General features: G+C 35.1%; 2 protein-coding genes across 2 annotated transcripts in view; one reads left to right on the top strand and one right to left on the bottom strand.

Annotated features, from left to right (window-relative positions):
• The window catches only part of LOC135125673 (CTP synthase-like), a gene marked incomplete at its 5' end in the record, with an annotated part of 671,166 nt that extends 657,918 nt beyond the window's left edge, over positions 1-13,248 (top strand). The window contains 6 exons of the mRNA XM_064051320.1: positions 10,921-11,091; positions 11,151-11,368; positions 11,424-11,959; positions 12,163-12,464; positions 12,520-12,846; positions 12,898-13,248. Of these exons, the coding sequence (XP_063907390.1) occupies positions 10,921-11,091; positions 11,151-11,368; positions 11,424-11,959; positions 12,163-12,464; positions 12,520-12,846; positions 12,898-12,974 (1,631 nt within the window). The remainder of the gene's footprint in view (positions 1-10,920; positions 11,092-11,150; positions 11,369-11,423; positions 11,960-12,162; positions 12,465-12,519; positions 12,847-12,897) is intronic.
• Positions 13,249-15,565: 2,317 nt separating this feature from the next.
• LOC135125672 (rRNA 2'-O-methyltransferase fibrillarin-like) lies at positions 15,566-18,599 on the bottom strand. The gene is made up of 3 exons (XM_064051319.1): positions 18,542-18,599; positions 16,577-16,956; positions 15,566-16,164 (listed from the first exon to the last, which is right to left on the bottom strand). The coding sequence occupies exons 1-3, from the start codon at positions 18,597-18,599 to the stop codon at positions 15,580-15,582; spliced, it is 1,023 nt and encodes a 340-aa protein (XP_063907389.1). The 3' UTR covers positions 15,566-15,579.
• Positions 18,600-19,487: the final 888 nt, after the last annotated feature.

Raw genomic sequence — 19,487 nt, 5'->3', positions numbered from 1 at the left:
TCGGTAATTAGAATTAATTTTAATACTTGCTAATTGTGAGGCACTAGTATTACAATGATTGACACCAGCGATTGGCAAAACGATCGGTTGTGACTTAAAATTTAATAATTTTGACATTCGCTCTGAAATCAAATTTAATTCGGAGCCGCTATCAAACAGTGGCCGCACTTGATGTTTATTTCCAAATTTACCATAAATTTGTACTTGGGCTGTTGGAAGTACTTTACTAAAATAAACTTGTTGAGAATTTCCCTTAAGACCAACGGATTGATCTGATTCGACTTGATTATTGTCACTACTAGTACTTGGTATTTCGTTCGGCTCGGGATTGTCTACATGCAACAACGTATTGTGATGTCCTTTACAAATTTTACAGACATACGATGATTTACATTCCGTAACTTTATGACTGTTCTGAAAACAATTAGAACATAGTTTTTTGGAGCTCACGATCTTTAACCTATCTGCAACCATTAGGTTAATGAATTTTGCGCAACAAAATCAATTATGAGGATCAGAACAATATGGGCACATTACTGATCTGTTTGAATTGGTATTTAAATTTGTTTTCTTGTTTTTATTTGTTGATTTTGCTGCTACTCTAAATGTTAATTCTGGCAGTTTTACATTAACAGCGCTATTTTGAACGATAGGAATATCATACTTTTTTGCAGATTTGGCTGAATATTTGGCTTCCAATGCCTTTAATTCGCACATAACGATATAAAATTCCTTGTCAAAAGTGATACGCTGATCTGCCGTAGATGTTTGTTTTAAAATAATTTCCAGTTCCTCAATTTGACTTTGAATGTCGAAAAATTCGTCATAAATTGACCTGGTTATAGTCAAACATACTTGTACTTTTGCCAAACAAGCTGGGCTTTCTTTAGATGACTTTAACTCGTTTATTACGTTTTGAGCCATGGTTAATTTGCGTTTTAGCGTTCCCCGCTTAATATTTAAACCAGAAAGTTTTTCAGTAGTCATTGTTCACTAATGATCCAACGATAATCTACTTAACACTGATACGAAATAAAGGATTAATGAAAAAGGAATAAACTGCACTTACTGGTTGTCGTCAGATGTCACGATGCTCAAGATTGCCCTGGACGTGAAGCTGCCGAAGAAGTCGTCTACGGTCTGGCGATGCTGTTGTAGTCCTCTACAGTCTGGCGATGTGTCGTCGTCAGATGTCACGATGCTCAAGATTGCCTTGGACGTGAAGCTGCTGAAGAAGTCGTCTACGCTTTGGGGATGCTGTTGTCGTCAGATGTCACGATGCTCAAGATTGCCTTGGACGTGAAGCTGCTGAAGAAGTTCTCTACAGTCTGGCGATGTTGTCGTCTTCGGATGTCACGATGCTCAACATTGCCTTGGACGTGAAGCTGTTGCCGAAGTCGTGTACGATCTGTGGATGTCGTCGTTGGATGTCACGATGCTCAAGATTGCCTTGGACGTGAAGCTGTTGCAGAAGTTCTGGGGATGCTGTCGTCGACGAATGTCACGATGCTCAAGATTGTCTTGGACGTGAAGCTTTTATCAACGATACAGGCGAGAACAGTACCACTAATTCCGCGAGAAATCCGGCTCGAAGGACCAAAATGTTTTGCGCGAAATAAAAATCACCTTTTAGTTACACGGTTTATTTAATCGCACAAATAATATAAATTGCCGGTCTCTCGGGTCGGCACGTCTTAACCCTCTCGATACTTCTCGACGACTCCCCGAGAGCATGAAATAATAAAATTAGGTAAACTACCCTAAAACGGGTGGGAGTAGGGTGGACAAATTGGCTACGCCCAAACCCCTGTTCAGGTAAACTGAACACTGCCCTAAAGATAGTGTAATCCCCCATGGAGAAAAGATGATCTGGTATTGACGAGGATAACCACGTTTCTGTGACTATCAGAAAACTCGGCTTTTCATAGGTAACGAAAGCTAATAAGTCGTTGTACTTAGCCATTATAGAGGCTATGTTAGTGTATATTACAGTATTTTTAAAGAACTGTGGGAAGAGAGTATTTTTATTATAATGGGAATCGAATTTTAATAGGGGTTATAAGAATTTAAAAAACCTTATAAGAAAATACCGAAAGTGTAGGATACTGCAGTAAATTACGTTTAAAAAGCGGACGTCGTGGGAGTCTGAAACAGACCGGATAGATCTGTGCCATGTTCCTCTGGCAGGGAACTTAAGACTTTTTTAATTCTCTTTTGAATTTTTTTGCATCGATTTTTCAAGTTTTTGTGCGACACAAGAGGGTAAATGTCGTGAAGCATTATAAGAACACCATAAATGTCATTAGTATATTCCTTAATAAGACTTAAAATATCCGGTTTTCCAACAGCCTTCTCAAGAAAGGCAACAGTCTCCTCGAAGGTGAGAGGGTAGTGAGCATTGTTAATTAGTTGTTCAGCGGGTGCTAGTATTTCAGATGTCGGAGTAAGGCTTTCGGTTGAATCGGAAGGTTTAATTTTTTTCCCCCGTACACTTTGGTCTGTGTCATCAAGGTTTAGCTGTGGTTGGTTGATCAGAGGGGGTGAATTCAGTCGAAGGTTCATCAGGGGCAGAGCGCTTAGCGGTAGTCGAAGGTGAGGGGGTAACCAGATTAGAAGTCTCCAATTGGTCGTCTAAAGCAAGAGATTTACCAACAGCTAAATCCAGAGGAGTCGACGAGTTGGAAGTATCCGTTTGGTCAGTGGGTTCAGTTTGGTTTGGACAGTCACTGGCGAAATGGCCTGAGACTTTACACTTGAAACAAACATCATCATAGCTAAGAAAGATCCTGTAATTCGTGTTATCGTACTTTATGACCATGGAAGAAGGGAGGTTAATAGAGTCATCAGGCTGAATGTAGATTTGCCTTCGAAAACTTAGCACATGCTTAAATTCGTCACCTTCAATACTCGCTCGTAAGAATGACATTTTCGATACTGCAGTAAAACCTAGGGTTTGAACAAGATTCTCTATAACGTTGTGGGGAACTGAAGGACATACATTTGAAAAGATAATGCGACGTGCCGGGTTCATTAGACGTCTTATGTTGACTTCAAAATCTTTAATTGTGATCACCGGATGATCAGCAACTACTTGATCAACCAACAGTTTAGAACTCATGTATATGCAAATACGGCCATTTGAAATTCGCGAGGCAAAAATAATGTTTTTTGGTTGCACTATATTACCTATAGCGACAACGTAGTCTGTGAGTTTTAAGTCGTCGACAGCGTTCATAACTATCGCTTGTTCTTTAGCTGGGAATTGCGGCGCCGAAGTCGCCATTTTGATTTCTCGTTCGTTTAAGCTTTGTCAGTATACCGCTGCGCCGGACAGGCGAGCAATACAGACTGTTACTGTGGTCAATGCAAAAAGAGGGAGAACCTATCAGCACTTCCAAGATAAGCGAGAGACAAAAACTCAAGTACCGAATTAATGGGGAAGCATGTAATTTGCTTCCCCTTCACTAAGGGTTGAAGCTGTTTAGCACAACCAACTCTTAGATTCTACAACTTTTCGCTAGCCAAATTTTAAAAAATAGCAAGAAACGGGCTCACCGGGAGAAGCAAATACGTCTTGGAGAGACAGGGTACACTGCTCACTCGTTGAGTTCACGTTCAGAATTACCAAATCGAAACTTGGTGTTTAGTTTTCATCTATACGAGAAGTGATAATGCAAAAAAACAGCCTTTTTTAAGCTGCTCTTAACAAGTACCCCAAAGCAATCTTTCATACGGGAGCTTAAAAATACTCCAATTGAGTCGAAAGTTACCACTTGCTGAGTTCTTTACACAAAAAATTATCATTTCAAATTTTAGTCACCTTGAAGCAACTTATAAAAATGATTGATTGTTGAAATTCATTTAAAGTACAAGTAGCAGAAAAATTTCAGACACATATAAAGAGACAGTACATTATGTCTAGAATGAGAGGAGGTAAGATTGTTTGAAAAAATGCCTGGTACCGCATAAATGGTTCTTCCAAGTCCTCCGAGAAACTGGTTGTTCCAGTGGTGTGCTCGAAAGCGTTTGCGGGATACTAGGCATAAAACAAAAATAATTTCATAAGAAAGCATATAAAAGTAGCAGCAGCAAATTTACTTGAGTTTTTAATTGGTTAAGATTCGTTGCTACGGTCGTTGTGTTATCTCCACCTTTGCGCAAACCGAGCTAATTCCTACAATAATTAATCACCTAATGATCTTAATATGCATTGTTAATTATGAAAAATATTGTTTTGTTACCTTTTATAACTGTATTTTAATGCGTATACACTGACCGGCAAAAAACCTACCACGCTGTAAAATTTCGCAAAACCAAACTTTAAAAATTGTTAATTTAACTAGTGGTCGTTATTTTATTAAAGAACCATTCACTGTTGACACATGATGTATAAATTAGCAACAAAAAAGAAGACAAATAAACGCAGAATTAAATTTAATTTAACAAAATAACAGAAATAGAGCCACAATTTGGGAGACGTCTGCTTACAGACAGTTAACATTATTTTTGCGTTTATTAACTGCCAAACTTATAATCAAATGATGAAAAACACTGTTTACAACAACAGCCTCCTTTATTATTTTAATTAAGAAAATATCGTAATTGGTCTGTTTCTGTTATTTTGTTAAATTAATTTAAATTTTGCGTTTATTTGTCTTCTTTTTTTTTGTTAATTTGTACATCATGTGTCAACAGTTTATAAATAAGGTATGTAGTGCCATTGGAAAGATTAAAATCATGTATATTTTCAAATTCTATATTTTTTTTCTTGCATTGTCACATCTATATCGTTATTTCCATCTAAGAATTTAATTTATCAATACAACTAAAATTTCTCTAAATACATGCACTCAACTAGATTAGTCTTAACTGTAGTCGTCTTTACTTTTACTAAGATTTTCCAATTCTATGTCACTTTCACCGCTAGTACGTAAAAGAGTTTTGAGAAAAATTTACATATACTCCTATCTTTTTTTTAACTTAAAATGCAATCGAATCAAGTTACATTTGCAACAGCGTACCCAAACAACCTTTCTCATTTCCCATTTTATACAATTTATATTTTAAGATTTATGTCAATTAAGGCTTAAACAATGTCATACAAAATAGAGTTGCAAAGAGCCATATACCAGTTAATATAGTGAATATATTTTGGACCAAATATATTACACGCGCAACTATACAGGGTGACTGCGAAATAAGTGCAAATATTTTAACCACGGCATCCCCCACCCTAGTAGAGTCGAAATATAGAAAAAACAAATTAAAAATCGAATGGGGCAAAACCCCCATGAACCACCCTCGATACGAAGGCACTGAGCCACCTTGTAAACAGAGTTGGAAAAACGTTCGAATAAAAACGACCTAAACACTTTCAGTTTCAATTAAAAGTAAAACCGACTTTTTGCTGCTTATCATTCGTTCATTCATTTATTCATTCATCGTTAAAGGTCAGTGCGAAAATTTTTTAGTAATGCTTCATGATGATCAACTTTTGATTCTGACGGATGTTTGGTCCTTGCCACAACGATTTTGCATTGTTTATTGGAACAAAAATAAGAGCAACTTAAAATGTTACTACCTTTTTATAAGAAATGTTGAAAAATGTTGTCCTTGACTAGCCATACAGGCGTCAGAGCGTCGCAAGATGTTTGTTGATAAGTAAAAAAAGACCGGAGTAGCGGTTGCCACTTTCACTTATTGTTGAAGCTCTTCGATAATTTCTGGACACTGTTGATTTTCACAAACTAACTGTTTCATCCAACCGATACACATTTATCGAAAACCGTCTCTTGCAATCGTACTTGTTGACGAGCATGTGGAGTTTGATCGGACAAAAAGTGAGTTACACAACGTGGACAATCAGCGGGCTCCAAACCCTTTACTTTGTCAACATGGTATGGATGTGGCCGTATTCTTTTAATGTAGGATGCACTACAAGCTGTGAAAATCCAACTTCTTCTTTCTGCCCTATCACGGCCACGATCGTGAGTTTGAGGTTGAAGGTACCATGATCTTGGAGATGCTGTACCACTGATGCACCAAGTACCATATCGATACAATCTGCATGGGAAAACTCCACCATAAACCGATTTCACCGACCGCTCGATGCTAACTGGCCCTTTTCGTGTTTTTCACGTTGCGATTAAAAAAGTGCCTGATAAAGTCACTTTTTTGGTTCTTAATTCGACTCGCTCTGTTCCATTCATTGTAGTAATTATGTAGGTCACAAAACAGTCCAGCGGCGCGTACAACAATTTACATTTAATTTCAAATAATTTTTTCTAGACGCTGCTACTACTTAGGACCGTGAATTTTACCCAGTGACATAATCATATTGTGAGCTATTCCCCATTTTTTTTTTGCATGTATTTCGCAATCACCTTGTATACAGAACAATTAAAGACTGCGAGGTAGCAATACCACAATAAGTTTAGAAAGATTAAGAAGAAAGACAAGAGTCTGGAACATCAACAAGAAGATTGGCTCGATTGTTTAGAGTTCCTATATAACAGTTTCTAGAGAAATAGGCAAAAACAACTTAAAATACAGCAAAAGAGCTAAATGTTCAAAACATACAGCATCGCAGTTAGAGAGAATTCTTAGATGTTGCCGGCTATTGAGAATTCATCATTCTCTGGACAATCGTGTGGTTGTGTTGGGCGATGAAAAATATTTTACGTTTGCCCATTCAGAGATGGAAGGTAACGATGGATTTTATACAAACATTATAGAAGAAATTACAAGTAAAATTTAAGTCGAAGGCAAAGTTTGAAGATAAAATTTTGGTTTGATGGGCTATATCTCCGGCCGGCGTTTCAGCACAATTCATTGGCCGTGCTAGAGGTGACGCGGTCAATACATAACATAATATATGGGAACACCATAATAACGAAGATGTAATATTTTGGCCAAATTTAGCAAGTTGCCATTATACTAGAATGTCTAGGGATTGGTTAGAAAGCAATAATATAAGTTTTGTACCTAAGAAAAGGTAATCCCCCCATAGTGCCCCCAGTGCAAACAATCGAAAACAAAATTTGGGGAATACTAAGTAGAAAGGTTTACAACAACGGCTGGGAAGCCAATTTAGAAGAACAATTAAGAAGAACAATTTACCAGACAGTTAGAGAAATGGACGTGGACACCATCCAAAGGCTGTAAGACCTACATATGAAGACAATTTTGCGTCGTATTGAATATAACGAATCTTTATCTGTTTTCCCATTAATAATAATTAATTAAGAAATTAGCACATTTCTGGGTTCTTTTTGAAATCCAAATAAAATTAAGTTTGAGCTTCCTATTATTATTAATTTAAACTTTCTCTCAAAACGTTTTTTTTTACGTTAGGTTTCTTTAAAATATCTTTAAGATTTTGTTTCCTCTGAATTTTAAATTTTCTCTTCTGGACACCACTAACTTTGTATTTTTTGACTGATAATGAAAGTTTAATTATATCTCAAAGAATTCAAAACCAGCATATAGTATGTACTGAATGAACCAAGTTAACAGCAAAAATAACGTGTAAAAACGCACAAAAAATGAGAGATTGGACGAAAAAATGCCGAACTTATGCATTCTTACATAGTAGCAACAATTATCTAACAGCGATAAACATGAACTCAAATTATCACAATTCACGTATCTGCAACAAATACTCCTATATTCGTAATTTATATATTTTTTAAATTTAAATATTAATAAATTAATTAATAATTAACAATAAAATAATAAAAAAATAAATTAATGTCAAATTTTGACTTGATTAGAGTATTTTTAAGCCCTAGTCTGCAAGGTTGTTTTAGGGGTAGTTTTTAACGGTTTCTGCGAACAGGTTGAAATTTTGTATTAACAATCTTCGTATTGAGAAATAAGCAAATATCGAGTTTTAACTAGATTGGAGCATTTTTAACCCCCAGTCTGCAAGGTTGTTTTAGGGGTGATTTTTGCGGGTTTCTCTGAATGGGCTGAAATTTTGCATCAATAATAATCCTCGTATTAAAAAACTAGGGATTGTCAAAATTTAACTTGATCAGAGTATTTTTAAGCTCCAGTCTGCAAGGTTGTTTTGGGGGTAGTTTTTAACGGTTTCTCCGAACGGGTTGAAATTTTGTGTCAATAATCTTTGTATTGAGAAATAAGCAAATATCGAGTTTTGATTTGATTGAAGCATTTTTTACCCCCAGTCTGCAAGGTTGTTTTGGGGATGATTTTTGAGGGTTTCTCCGAATGGGGTGAAATTTTGCATCAATAATCCTCGTATTGAAAAACTAGCGAATGTCAAATTTTGAATTGATTAGAGTATTTTTAAGCCCTAGTCTGCAAGGTTGTTTTAGGGGTAGTTTTTAACGGTTTCTCCGAACGGATTGAAATTTTGTATTAACAATCTTCGTATTGAGAAATAAGCAAATATCGAGTTTTAACTTGATTGGAGCATTTTTAACCCCCAGTCTGCAAATCTGTTTTAAGGGTGGTTGTTAAGGGTTTCTCCGAACGGCTTGAAATTTTGTATCAACAATCTTCGTATTGAGAAATAAGCAAATATCGAGTTTTAACTTGATTGGAGCATTTTTAACCCCCAGTCTGCAAAGTTGTTTTGGGGGTGATTTTTGAGGGTTTCTCCTAATGCGCTGAAATTTTGCATCAATAATCCTCGTATTAAAAAACTAGCGAATGTCAAAATTTAACTTGATTAGAGTATTTTTAAGTGCCAGTCTGCAAGGTTGTTTTGGGGGTAGTTTTTAACGGTTTCTCCGATCGGGTTGAAATTTTGTGTCAATAATCTTCGTATTGAGAAATAAGCAAATGTTGAGTTTCAACTTGATTGGAGCATTTTTAACCCCCAGTCTGCAAGATAAACTGTGGTCTGCAAATTAGAAACGCCTGAGTATATATATAATTTGATACTTGAACATTTTTACGAAGAAATATATGAACCAATATATTTTTACGACTGTCTTACAAACGATTTATTGAATTTCATATTAAAATTAATATGTTTAGCTCCACCAAAAGTTTATGACGTCATCTTACAATATTAATTACACAGTTGTTACAAATGTCTTAGGATCAGTTATAGGTATGCTTACCTTTTTCATAATTGCTTCCCCAAGACGTGAAAAATTAATATATGCTGACCGGTAAAAAAAAACGGTTACCATGAAATATTGCACTACTTCTCTTACTTTCTTAAATTAAATTTATTTCTGCATTCATTTACCACTTTTTAGCTAATTTGTATATCGTGTGTCAACATTGAACGTTATGTTCTTTAATAAAATAACAATCACTAGTTAAATTAATAATTTTTAAAATGGTTTTGCGAAATATTTCATGGTGGCCGGTTTATTTTTGCCGGTCAGTGTATAAACCGATGTTTTGATCAACTACCCCGGTAATGGCTGATCTAATTGTCTTAAAATTCTAAAGAACAACCTTTTTTGTTATTACTCTTTACAAAAATTTTCGTTGTTGGGACTGTTGCTAGTAATGGTAATAATAGTAATAACACCATGTGTGAGCGTAAAAATGTAACGTTGCTCTACTTACACATTTGCAAGTTCCAAACGAGTAAAAAGTATTGTATAAAAATCAAAGTGGCACCACTGTTTTTTTTTTTTGCAGCATTTTCTTTCGTAATAAGCTCCAATTGGAGTTTATTATTATTATTATTAAAATTTAGTATTGATTACCATTAATATGATGGAACATTTTGTATAATAAAAAATAATACAGATTTGAACCAACTCTAATAATATAGAGAAAAAGAAAATTCTATCACAGATTTTTTGAGCAATCCTGTTTTTATTAATCTTGCAATAATAAAAATCTGGCATGTAACATTGGAAGTTGAAATACTGAGCCGTATTTAAAAGTATTTAGTATTTATTTATTATCTTTTTCTAGTGCCATCAGGCGTCCACATTTTATCCTGAAAAGCTATTTAAATGCTTAAAGCAGGTATTTTAAAGATTTCAGAAAACAATGTTTGCACATCAGACTAGCCCTGCTTTTGTTAATAGCCTATTGTGTACATCGTTCGCAATATTTGTAGCCATCATAAAATACTCATTAGTCATTACTACCGCAAAATGAACCGTGTTTGTCTTAACTACCATTTTATGATTTTGTGACAACGAGTACGACACTCGAGGTTGCTTGCAAGATAAGCGACTAAAATATTCTTGTAAGTAGTAAATGCGTATGATACCTAGCTAACTGAGAAGTAAATACATTTAAAAAGCCAATTTCGTAAGGAAAAATGTTCGATTTGCTGCATGCAAATAGCTGTTCGTTTTGCAGCTCTTTGTTGTTACTTCCCGAGGTAAACTAGAGAAGTATTGTAATAGAGCCCATTTGAAGAATGGCCAATTTCACGTTTCCGTCTGTCTGTCTTAACAGACAAGTAAAATCTGAAGCTACCGGACGGATTGTTATAAAATTTTAAACGTATTTTAAAGACTTCGTGTACGCCAACCAAAATTTGTCTATTCATATCCATCAAACATGTGGTAGCGTCAACCCAAATTTAATTCTATCTAAAATATACAAAGTAATATGCTTCTATATTAGTCCATCCTGTTTTCTAACATTGCACATGTAGATTTATGGAAAAAATCAAAATTGTAAAACAAAATTTTGTACACGCTGAAGGTCACTGTGGAGATGGCTAATGCTATTTTGGCATGTTCCTTTACCTACAGTTTAGTAGTATGTATATCCATGTTTTTATTAGGGGTTATCACAACTAAAATTAAATTTGCAGAATAAAATTTTATGGTTTGTCTAAACAACCTTTGAGATATCGTATTAACTTAATTATTGGGTACTGGTTCTAGAAATCCCATAAAAATTTTAGTTATCTTCTCTGTGTGTTATATACGTACGAGTAAGTAATAAGGTTTTTGTTTATTGCAGGTGAAGTGTATGTTTTGGACGATGGTGGTGAGGTCGATCTTGATCTCGGGAACTATGAACGGTTCTTAAATATCACATTACATCGTGATAATAACATTACAACGGGCAAAATTTATCAGGCCGTCATAGAAAAAGAAAGACATGGTGACTACTTGGGAAAAACTGTTCAAGGTAAAACAAAAACACTAATAATATGTGCGTATTACTTAAGTTCATTTATTTTCTGGTAGTCGTGCCGCACATTACGGATGCCATTCAAGAATGGGTAGTACGAGTAGCGAAAATTCCCGTTTCGGAATCTGGAAAAATACCGGAAGTGTGCATAATAGAATTGGGAGGGACTATAGGAGACATAGAAAGTATGGCATTTGTTGAAGCTTTTAGACAATTTCAGTTTCGCGTAAAACTGGAAAACTTTTGTGTGGCACACGTTTCTTTACTACCACAGGTAAATCATCTGCCATTTAATTGAGGTCAAGTAGTTAATGTGCATTAACTTTCAGCCACGTACTACCGGTGAACATAAAACTAAACCTACGCAATCATCTGTTAGAGGTTTAGGGCTATCGGCGGACATAATCGTTTGCAGATCCGACAAACCGATAGGTCAAGATGTAAAAGACAAAATTTCAAATTTTTGTCATGTTGAACCAGAACAGATAATTAGCATTCCTGATTTGCGTTCAATTTATGAAGTTCCTGTGTTTATGGAATCTCATGGAATTGCTGAGTATTTATGCAAAAGATTAGATTTAGGCGTGAAACCCCTACCTCCAGTGAGAAAATATATGAAACAATGGATCGAGCTCACAGAACGTATTGAGCATCTGAAGTATGAAGTAAATGTTGCGCTAGTAGGGAAATATACGAGGTTGGAAGACTCTTATACTTCAATTACAAAACCGTTGCAGCATGCTGCAAACAAAATTGGGTATAAGATGAACATCAAGTTCATTGAAGCTTCCAATTTAGAAAAAGCGATGTTGACCGAAGACCCAGCAGCTTACCACGATGCTTGGCATCAGCTTTGTAAATGCGAGTGAGTATTTTTATATATTTTTGAAAAAAATGTTAAGCTAAATTAATAAAATTTCCAACAGAAGAAACATTTTATAATGTAATATTTTATTTATAACACGAAAACGAAAGGTGTAATTTTTCTGTGTATCACTTTAACTATATTTAAGCCAATTTTAGTTATGTCATTCAAGTAAAAAATTAAACGTTTCAATTTTTTTTCAGCTGTGTAGTTGTTCCTGGTGGTTTTGGTAAACGAGGTGTAGAAGGCAAGATTGAAGCTTGCAAATGGTGTAGAATGAACAATAACCCATTTTTGGGTATCTGCTTGGGCTTCCAAACTGCTGTGATTGAATTTGCTAGAAATGTTCTTAATTTAAACGATGCGAATTCGGCGGAATGTAAAGAAAATTTAAAGCACCCTGTAATAATAGACATGCCAGAACATAATACAGGGGATATGGGGGGAACAATGAGACTAGGAAAACGGACTACTGTTTTTAAACCCAATGTACAAAGCAGGATTAGTGAGTATTTGATTTCATTTTAACGACTGGTTAATTTAACCTACTTTTTTCTTAGAACGTCTTTACGGAAATAAAGAACAAATAGAAGAACGGCACCGGCACCGGTATGAGGTGAACCCAAAATACATTGAAGACCTTGAAAAAAATGGATTAAAATTTGTTGGAGTAGATATAGACGCAGAACGTATGGAAATCCTTGAATTGCCTTCTCATCCGTATTACGTAGCAGTTCAGTTCCACCCAGAGTATTTGTCAAGACCCATGGACCCCTCACCGCCGTTTATGGGTCTTATCTTGGCAGCAAAAGATAGGCTGAATTCTTATTTTGCCAGAGGTTGTAAATTATCTCCACGAGAACCTCAATCTGATTATTATGATTCCGGTAACAAATAATTGTGACATTCAGCTTTGATAATCTACATTTTCTTTTTAGATGACGATTTGGATCATCTAACGTTAAAACAAGCAACCCTCTATTCCACAGATGAAACAGACGGTAGCAGCACTTAAACAGTACTTAGTACTACATTCCAGTTTCTGTCATTGTTATAAAGTCGTTTGCAATATGTTAATACTAAGATTTCGAACATTTAAACTTGATTTTAAATAAGACTGAAAATTTCTGAATTCAATAACTGTGCCACTGCAATGTGTTTCAAAACACATCTATCTTGATACAAAGCTTCAGCATAAATTGTTCTAGTTCTGCTTGTATTTTCGTTCGTATTTAAAATTATACATATACACGTCTTAGTTAAAATTAAGTCGTTTAAAACGTTATAGATTTATAAAATTTGTTCATTGCCGCAATTTTTTAGTTTATTTTTGTAAATTCAAAAATCTGAAAATATATATTTTTGCTTCATGTTTAATCATTGTACTTGCCTGTCACGAATTCAGAAGTAACATTTTTAAATTACCTAACTGTAAAAGAGAGAATTACTATTGACTGCGTCGTTACTTGAATAGAAAAAGGCATCTGTGGGATTACTTAGAATTGCGGATTATCTGAAGACAATTCCGCTGCCAAGGTATTTAATTTCGACACAACACTGGCCCATAAAAACCATTCCTTGTGGATGACGCTTCATGCATCAAATTATTAAGAATTTTTACATGTTTAATGAAACTGGCACCACCAGAAAATCCGTAAAATATAGGGCTTACGCACGACCGACTTCAGACTCGCTCTTGCGTTCCCTAAAAGACGCCAAAGTAAAGCTATAATCATTATAACAGCACTCAAAGAATTATACATGTGTACTTGTTAACAATACAAAAATCTTTATATATACAGGGTTGCCACTTTTCTGGAAAATCTGGTAGCCAGGGAATTAAGAAATTTTGAAAATATCAGGAAAAAGTCAGGGAAGTCTGTAACGAGTCAGGGAAATTTGTCGATTTTTGTTGAAAGTCCGGGAATTTATCTATTTTTGTTACTAACTAGTTTGAATAAAGGATTATTTTTCATTTTCTATGTCGGTATTATTTCAAGTTTTCAACTGGCATACGTATCAAAATTAAATCATAAAATATTGTGGTTTTGGCCAGGAGAAACCTGGAAAAGTCAGGGAATTCTAAATAAGAAACTCGGTGGCAACCCTGTACATATATAATCTTCATTTATACTGTAGCAAGCTAACTTCGGCCCTTCTATTGCTTTTGAGAATATATAAATCCAGAATTAGAATAACAAATAATCGAGTCGTACATCGTATATTTGAACATACTTTGCACGCAAAAATATTTGATTGCATATTCGCCCAAAATTTTTGTGGTTTTATGAAGTAGGGAAATGGTCGTTCAGCAAAATTTTTCACACGAACTGACGGGTTGCAGTAATACTGATTGCATATGTTGGAACGAAAAGTTTCTAGAGATGTAAGGGACCACCTTGACGGGAGGGGAACGCCATTAATGGCACATCTTACCTCGCATAAATACTGCACTGCAAATAGCAAACAAAACTATGAAAACAAATTATGCGGCTCTAATAATAAAAAAAAATCCTCTTGTCCACCTTAATAAAATATAAAACCTTTAAAAATATCCATCTTGCATCGTTCTGCACGCACTAAGTACAGGGCTTTTATAAATGATTCTAAGGGCGTAGTTGGCCATGGATTTCAAAAATCCCGCCTCGCTGAAATTATGCCCGTGATTATGCATCATTATGACAGTTCTCACTTGTCACATTAATGTCTAATGTCATTTGTAACCTGTAATTTAAAGTTGTTTTTATTATTTAATGTTTTTCAAGTGTGATTTACAGTAATTCTCGTTGATCGAAGCTCAAAACAACAAAACAATCATTTTCAGAACTCTTGGTGGTTGCGTACGAAAATTTTGTGTTTGTGCTACGAAGCGAAGACTATGAAAATGGTTTATCCCGTTGAACAAGACACTTTCATCGTTATGTTTTATTATCGCAATAGGATTTCGTAAACGAAGAGTGGGTGTATCTGTAACAGCTTGTAAGCAAGAATATCTGGCCAAATACCGTGATTTAATAATTCAAGAAATATCGTTAGAGGCTCACATTAGAGATGTAATCAACAGATTTGTTCGAACTGGCAGTATCAACAAAGAGAAAGCTCGTGGAAGACTTCATCTGAGGAAATTGTTGATGATTTAAGATGACTTGAGCAGAATTGAACAATTGAACATGTGGTTCAAAGTATTGACGAAAGGATGTTACAGAACATTTTTGAAATTAAAAAGAGAGTGAACATGTGCCTTGAACAGAATTCTGAACAATTTCAACATTTACTGTGATGTTTAACTGCAATAAATTTGTTTCTTTTTATTGTAATGAATTGGTTTTATTTTTTTAAAAACGTGAACCGTTTAGGCAACCAGTTATACACATGTGTGTGGTCCATGTGTGATCTTTGTCATGCGTCCTTGGGCATTTAGTACGGATCTCCGTACAATTAAATCGGAGAGGCGGCACGTTTACATGGCCTACTACGACCCTATAATCATTTATAGAAACCCTGCACTAAAGTATATGTTTAGTGACTTTTATGGGAATTTTAAAATGAAATTCAATTTACTATAAAAATTTTATACCTTGCACACATGACAAACTGTCAAATTAAAGGTTACATCAATTTTATTGTTTTTTTGGCGGCGGCCTAAATGTCCCAACCACTACAGCGTGATCCCTCTCATATGGCTCTAACGTAATTTGTTCTTGTGGTTTAAGTTGCTCAGTTTGCAGCCTTTTCACTTCAGCGGCAAAAACCGCCTCTGGTTGTGCTGTGGAATCAATACATGATGCTTTAATAGATATCACGAAGTGACCACTGTTCTTCAAGAAATGTTGAGCATTTAATGCCACAATTCTCGCCTGATCAGGCTGTGCCACATCTGCAAATATAGTATCAACCATTCCCACCAGCATTCTATATTTATGTGGATGTCTAGCATCTTCTATTATTGGAATGATATTGGTCCTCTTCTTTGCCACATTAATTAAATCTCGACCTGATCTATGAGAAAATTCTACTGCATATACTAATCCTTCGGGACCAACAATATCTGACACGTGGGACACAGTGGTTCCAGAAGCGGCGCCAAGATATAACACTTTACTGCCTGGAGGCATGTGAATTTGATCCACTCCACCAAGAATTGCAGCAGCCAGTTTACTGCGGAATGGATTCCATACTCTGTACTCCACTTTGTCTCCATCATTCTGAAAAGAATATTTTGATATTCTGAATTAATTTAAAAAAATATGGTGTACTATAGTTTAACAAACATCCTGACATAATTTTTTTGAAATTTTGTTTGGATATATCTACCTTCCAAGCAATACCAAGTATCCGGATACTGTATACACCTTACTTGAAATATGCAGCATGGCATGCCCCTTTGCTTAGAATTTTATTAACTAAAGTAAAATGTATCCAAAATATTATAACCAAATTTTATAAAAATCAGTTTAACAATTTTGGTACTTTGGTTTTTTTTTTTCAGTATGAAGTATTTTACGTTTCTCAATACTGTAGTGTATTATAACATGCAACAAAATATATCTCCAAATTTCAGCGAAAATCATGTTTGAATGTCAAATCACACTTGTTCTAAAAAAATGTAAATTTTACCTCTACTGAAATTCTTTTTTCTCCGTATACTTCGGAACCAGGAACGAGATTTAATGTCACCAAAGCATCTTCTTTGCCTCTTGCGACAAAAACTCCTTCATGACGATGCGGTTCAATCACAACGGTTTTTCCTCCTTTGCCACCCTTGCCGCCTCCACGGCCTCCCCCACGGCCGCCACCTCCTCGTCCGCCACGACCTCCTCCGCCACCTCCTCTTCCAAAATTAGGGCGACCACCGCCGCCGCCTCCTCTTCCGAAACTTGAACGTCCTCCGCCTCCGACGCCGCCTCTACCCCCTCCGCCGCCAAAACCCCCCCGGCCACCTCCTCCACGACCCCCAAAACCACCGCCGCCGCCGCCGCGACCACCCGGCAAAAATCCTACAAAAATTAATTATGAAAATAAAACAGAGACGTAATGTAAGATTGCAGTGCCTGGCTTTCCCATGATTATTTCTTTTTAAAAATGGTATTTAGTATCTGTGGTTATGTTTACACGTGTTTTAGAACCGCAATATTACAAATACACACGGTTTGTAAAATTAACCTCACTTTAAAAAAAATGGTTGGTTGACGACGGCTAGGTAGAATTCTACAAATAGTTTAGGAAACAACCACCGATGGCGTGCAATGGTTTTTAAAATTCTAGTGACTTTATTTCTGCTTTATTTAAAATTCGGCGGTGTTGCCCAAAGTCATTTAATCTCTATTAACTAACCTTGGGTGTTGCCACAGTCGATCCACAGAATATCATAGTAGATCAGTAACGAAACTTCAGCAATATTTGCGGAACGAATGTGACCTTGGGAGCCCGTTCCCGGGAAACACGAAGATTCAAATATTTCGTAGCATTCGTATGTGATTCGTATAATACTAATAATTGTACACAAAAATAAAAATGGTTGGTATGTACTAGTGACATTGGCCATTTTTTTCTTTCTTGTAAATTATTAATATATTCAAGCAAAACATTTTTATTCAATTTTCACGTTTTAAACTGCGTTTATTAAATCCTTAACAAGTCTGACAAATAAGTTGTTATCCACAAGTGAATTGCAAAATTTTTAATTTACTCTTAATATTTTTAAATCACTCATAAAAAAATAAAAAACAACTTCAGGAACATAAACATTTTGCTTATTATTTTTAATAGTTTTCACAGAATACAATTTGTTTACAATTTTCACTAAAAGGTTGTTTGACATATTTGTTTGGCTCTGTGAGGCGTCAATTTGGGAATTGTATAAATAAATCGCACACCAATACAATTCCAAAGAGCATTTCGGAAACTATTTACTACAGATTATTTCGATACAAGTGCAAGAACCAACTGTGAAACACTATTTTATTTGAAATGAAAAATTTGCCAAGGTGTTCTTTTAAACAAACTTCCACAACACATCTTCCCTGTATTCTGGCCTCTTCAACAATCATTAAGTGATGTGAGGTACCGGAAACTCACCTTGAAAGAACACAACTGTTTATGGTATGTTTGTGGATAGGTACTCATTAATACGAAAATTCTTACACCACCACTTCTGCGAAGTTTGTGTAAACTTTGCACATTCTTACGAAGTGGTACATCCTGTTTTAATTGTGCGACATTTTAAAGTCTTCAATGAAGATGTGATTTTTGGCGATTTAATGATGCCACCTAAACGTTTTGCATTTTATACTCCGCTAATGGGTAATACATTTTGTGAGTTTTTCCCAATTTATGCACCGTAGTCGTTAACTGGTTTGCGGCTAAAAAACGAACCATACAAAAATACCATTCCACTACTCCTGCAAAGACTTTGCTCTTGATTACCTCGTTTCAGTTTTTATTAGAGTTAGAATTTTTTACACACTAAAATTTAAAAATAAATCTTGGACCGCTCAAACACGCACGCATCAAAAATTAAACTATTTCGTTTAACCTGCAGTTGTTGACCTCTTTGGCCTGTAATTTTCTAGTATTTTTTACGTGTATCGTAAGTATCTATTACTTTCAGAGACTTTAAATACATAGTAGGACCATACATTTTTTTTCTACATAATGAACATTTGTTTAGTCTGGATTAGTTGGACGTAAATAATTCTCATTTTAATTTATTGCTTAAATTAATTTTGAGAAATTATTTGACTCTCGGAATGGGTTATGAGTGCCGCTTAAGTCTGAGGGTGAAAAAGCTATCTCTTTAAGACACAAATTCACGAAATTAATTTTGTTTCAAGGACATTAATATTTTTAAATAAATTTACATATACATATAGATATTGTTTTGCTAAATAAATAATTACAATTTGTTGTCTTTTTTATTTAACATTTTAAATTGCATTTTGTGACCTGAAAATTCAAATTTTGCGCACTTACGGTTATAAGCAATATGGCGGTCGAAAAACTTCACGTTTTTCCTGACACAGCCAGTCTATGTATTAAAGTCTCTGATTACTTTGTTAAAATAAATTTTACGTTTGTTTTTAAACCCCATAACTAAACTGACCATTTTTTTTTAAGTCAAAACGGGACGTCCATACATACTACTAATAAAATAAATTTAATATAGAATATAGATATACCATACATACATAACATAACATACCCCAGTGGGAAGGTTAACAATAAAAATAAACATAACTTTTTAATCTTCTTTCTTTATTTTATGTTCACAAAAATTAAAAATATTTTTAGTATTATAAGTAGTTATGAAAATAAGAAGCAATCACCAGCTTCATTAAAGTAAAGCACCATTTATGTGACAGTAATTATTAAATTGCAACATAATATTATATTTTTAGTCGTATTTATATTTCTCGGAGGAACAAATTTGCTTTAATATTGATGGTGATGCGCGGTTTTAGAAAACGGGACAATTTTGCGTTCGAGATCATTATATGGGGACAACGGGACAGGTGGTCCAATAAAGGGA

Source organism: Zophobas morio, unplaced genomic scaffold, assembly GCF_036711695.1.
Source record: "Zophobas morio isolate AGI-343-1 ecotype UQ-CSIRO unplaced genomic scaffold, CSIRO_AGI_Zmor_V1 ptg000009l, whole genome shotgun sequence".
In the NCBI taxonomy this organism is placed as follows: Eukaryota; Metazoa; Arthropoda; class Insecta; order Coleoptera; family Tenebrionidae; genus Zophobas; species Zophobas morio.
This window is presented reverse-complemented; position numbering and strand designations above follow the sequence as displayed.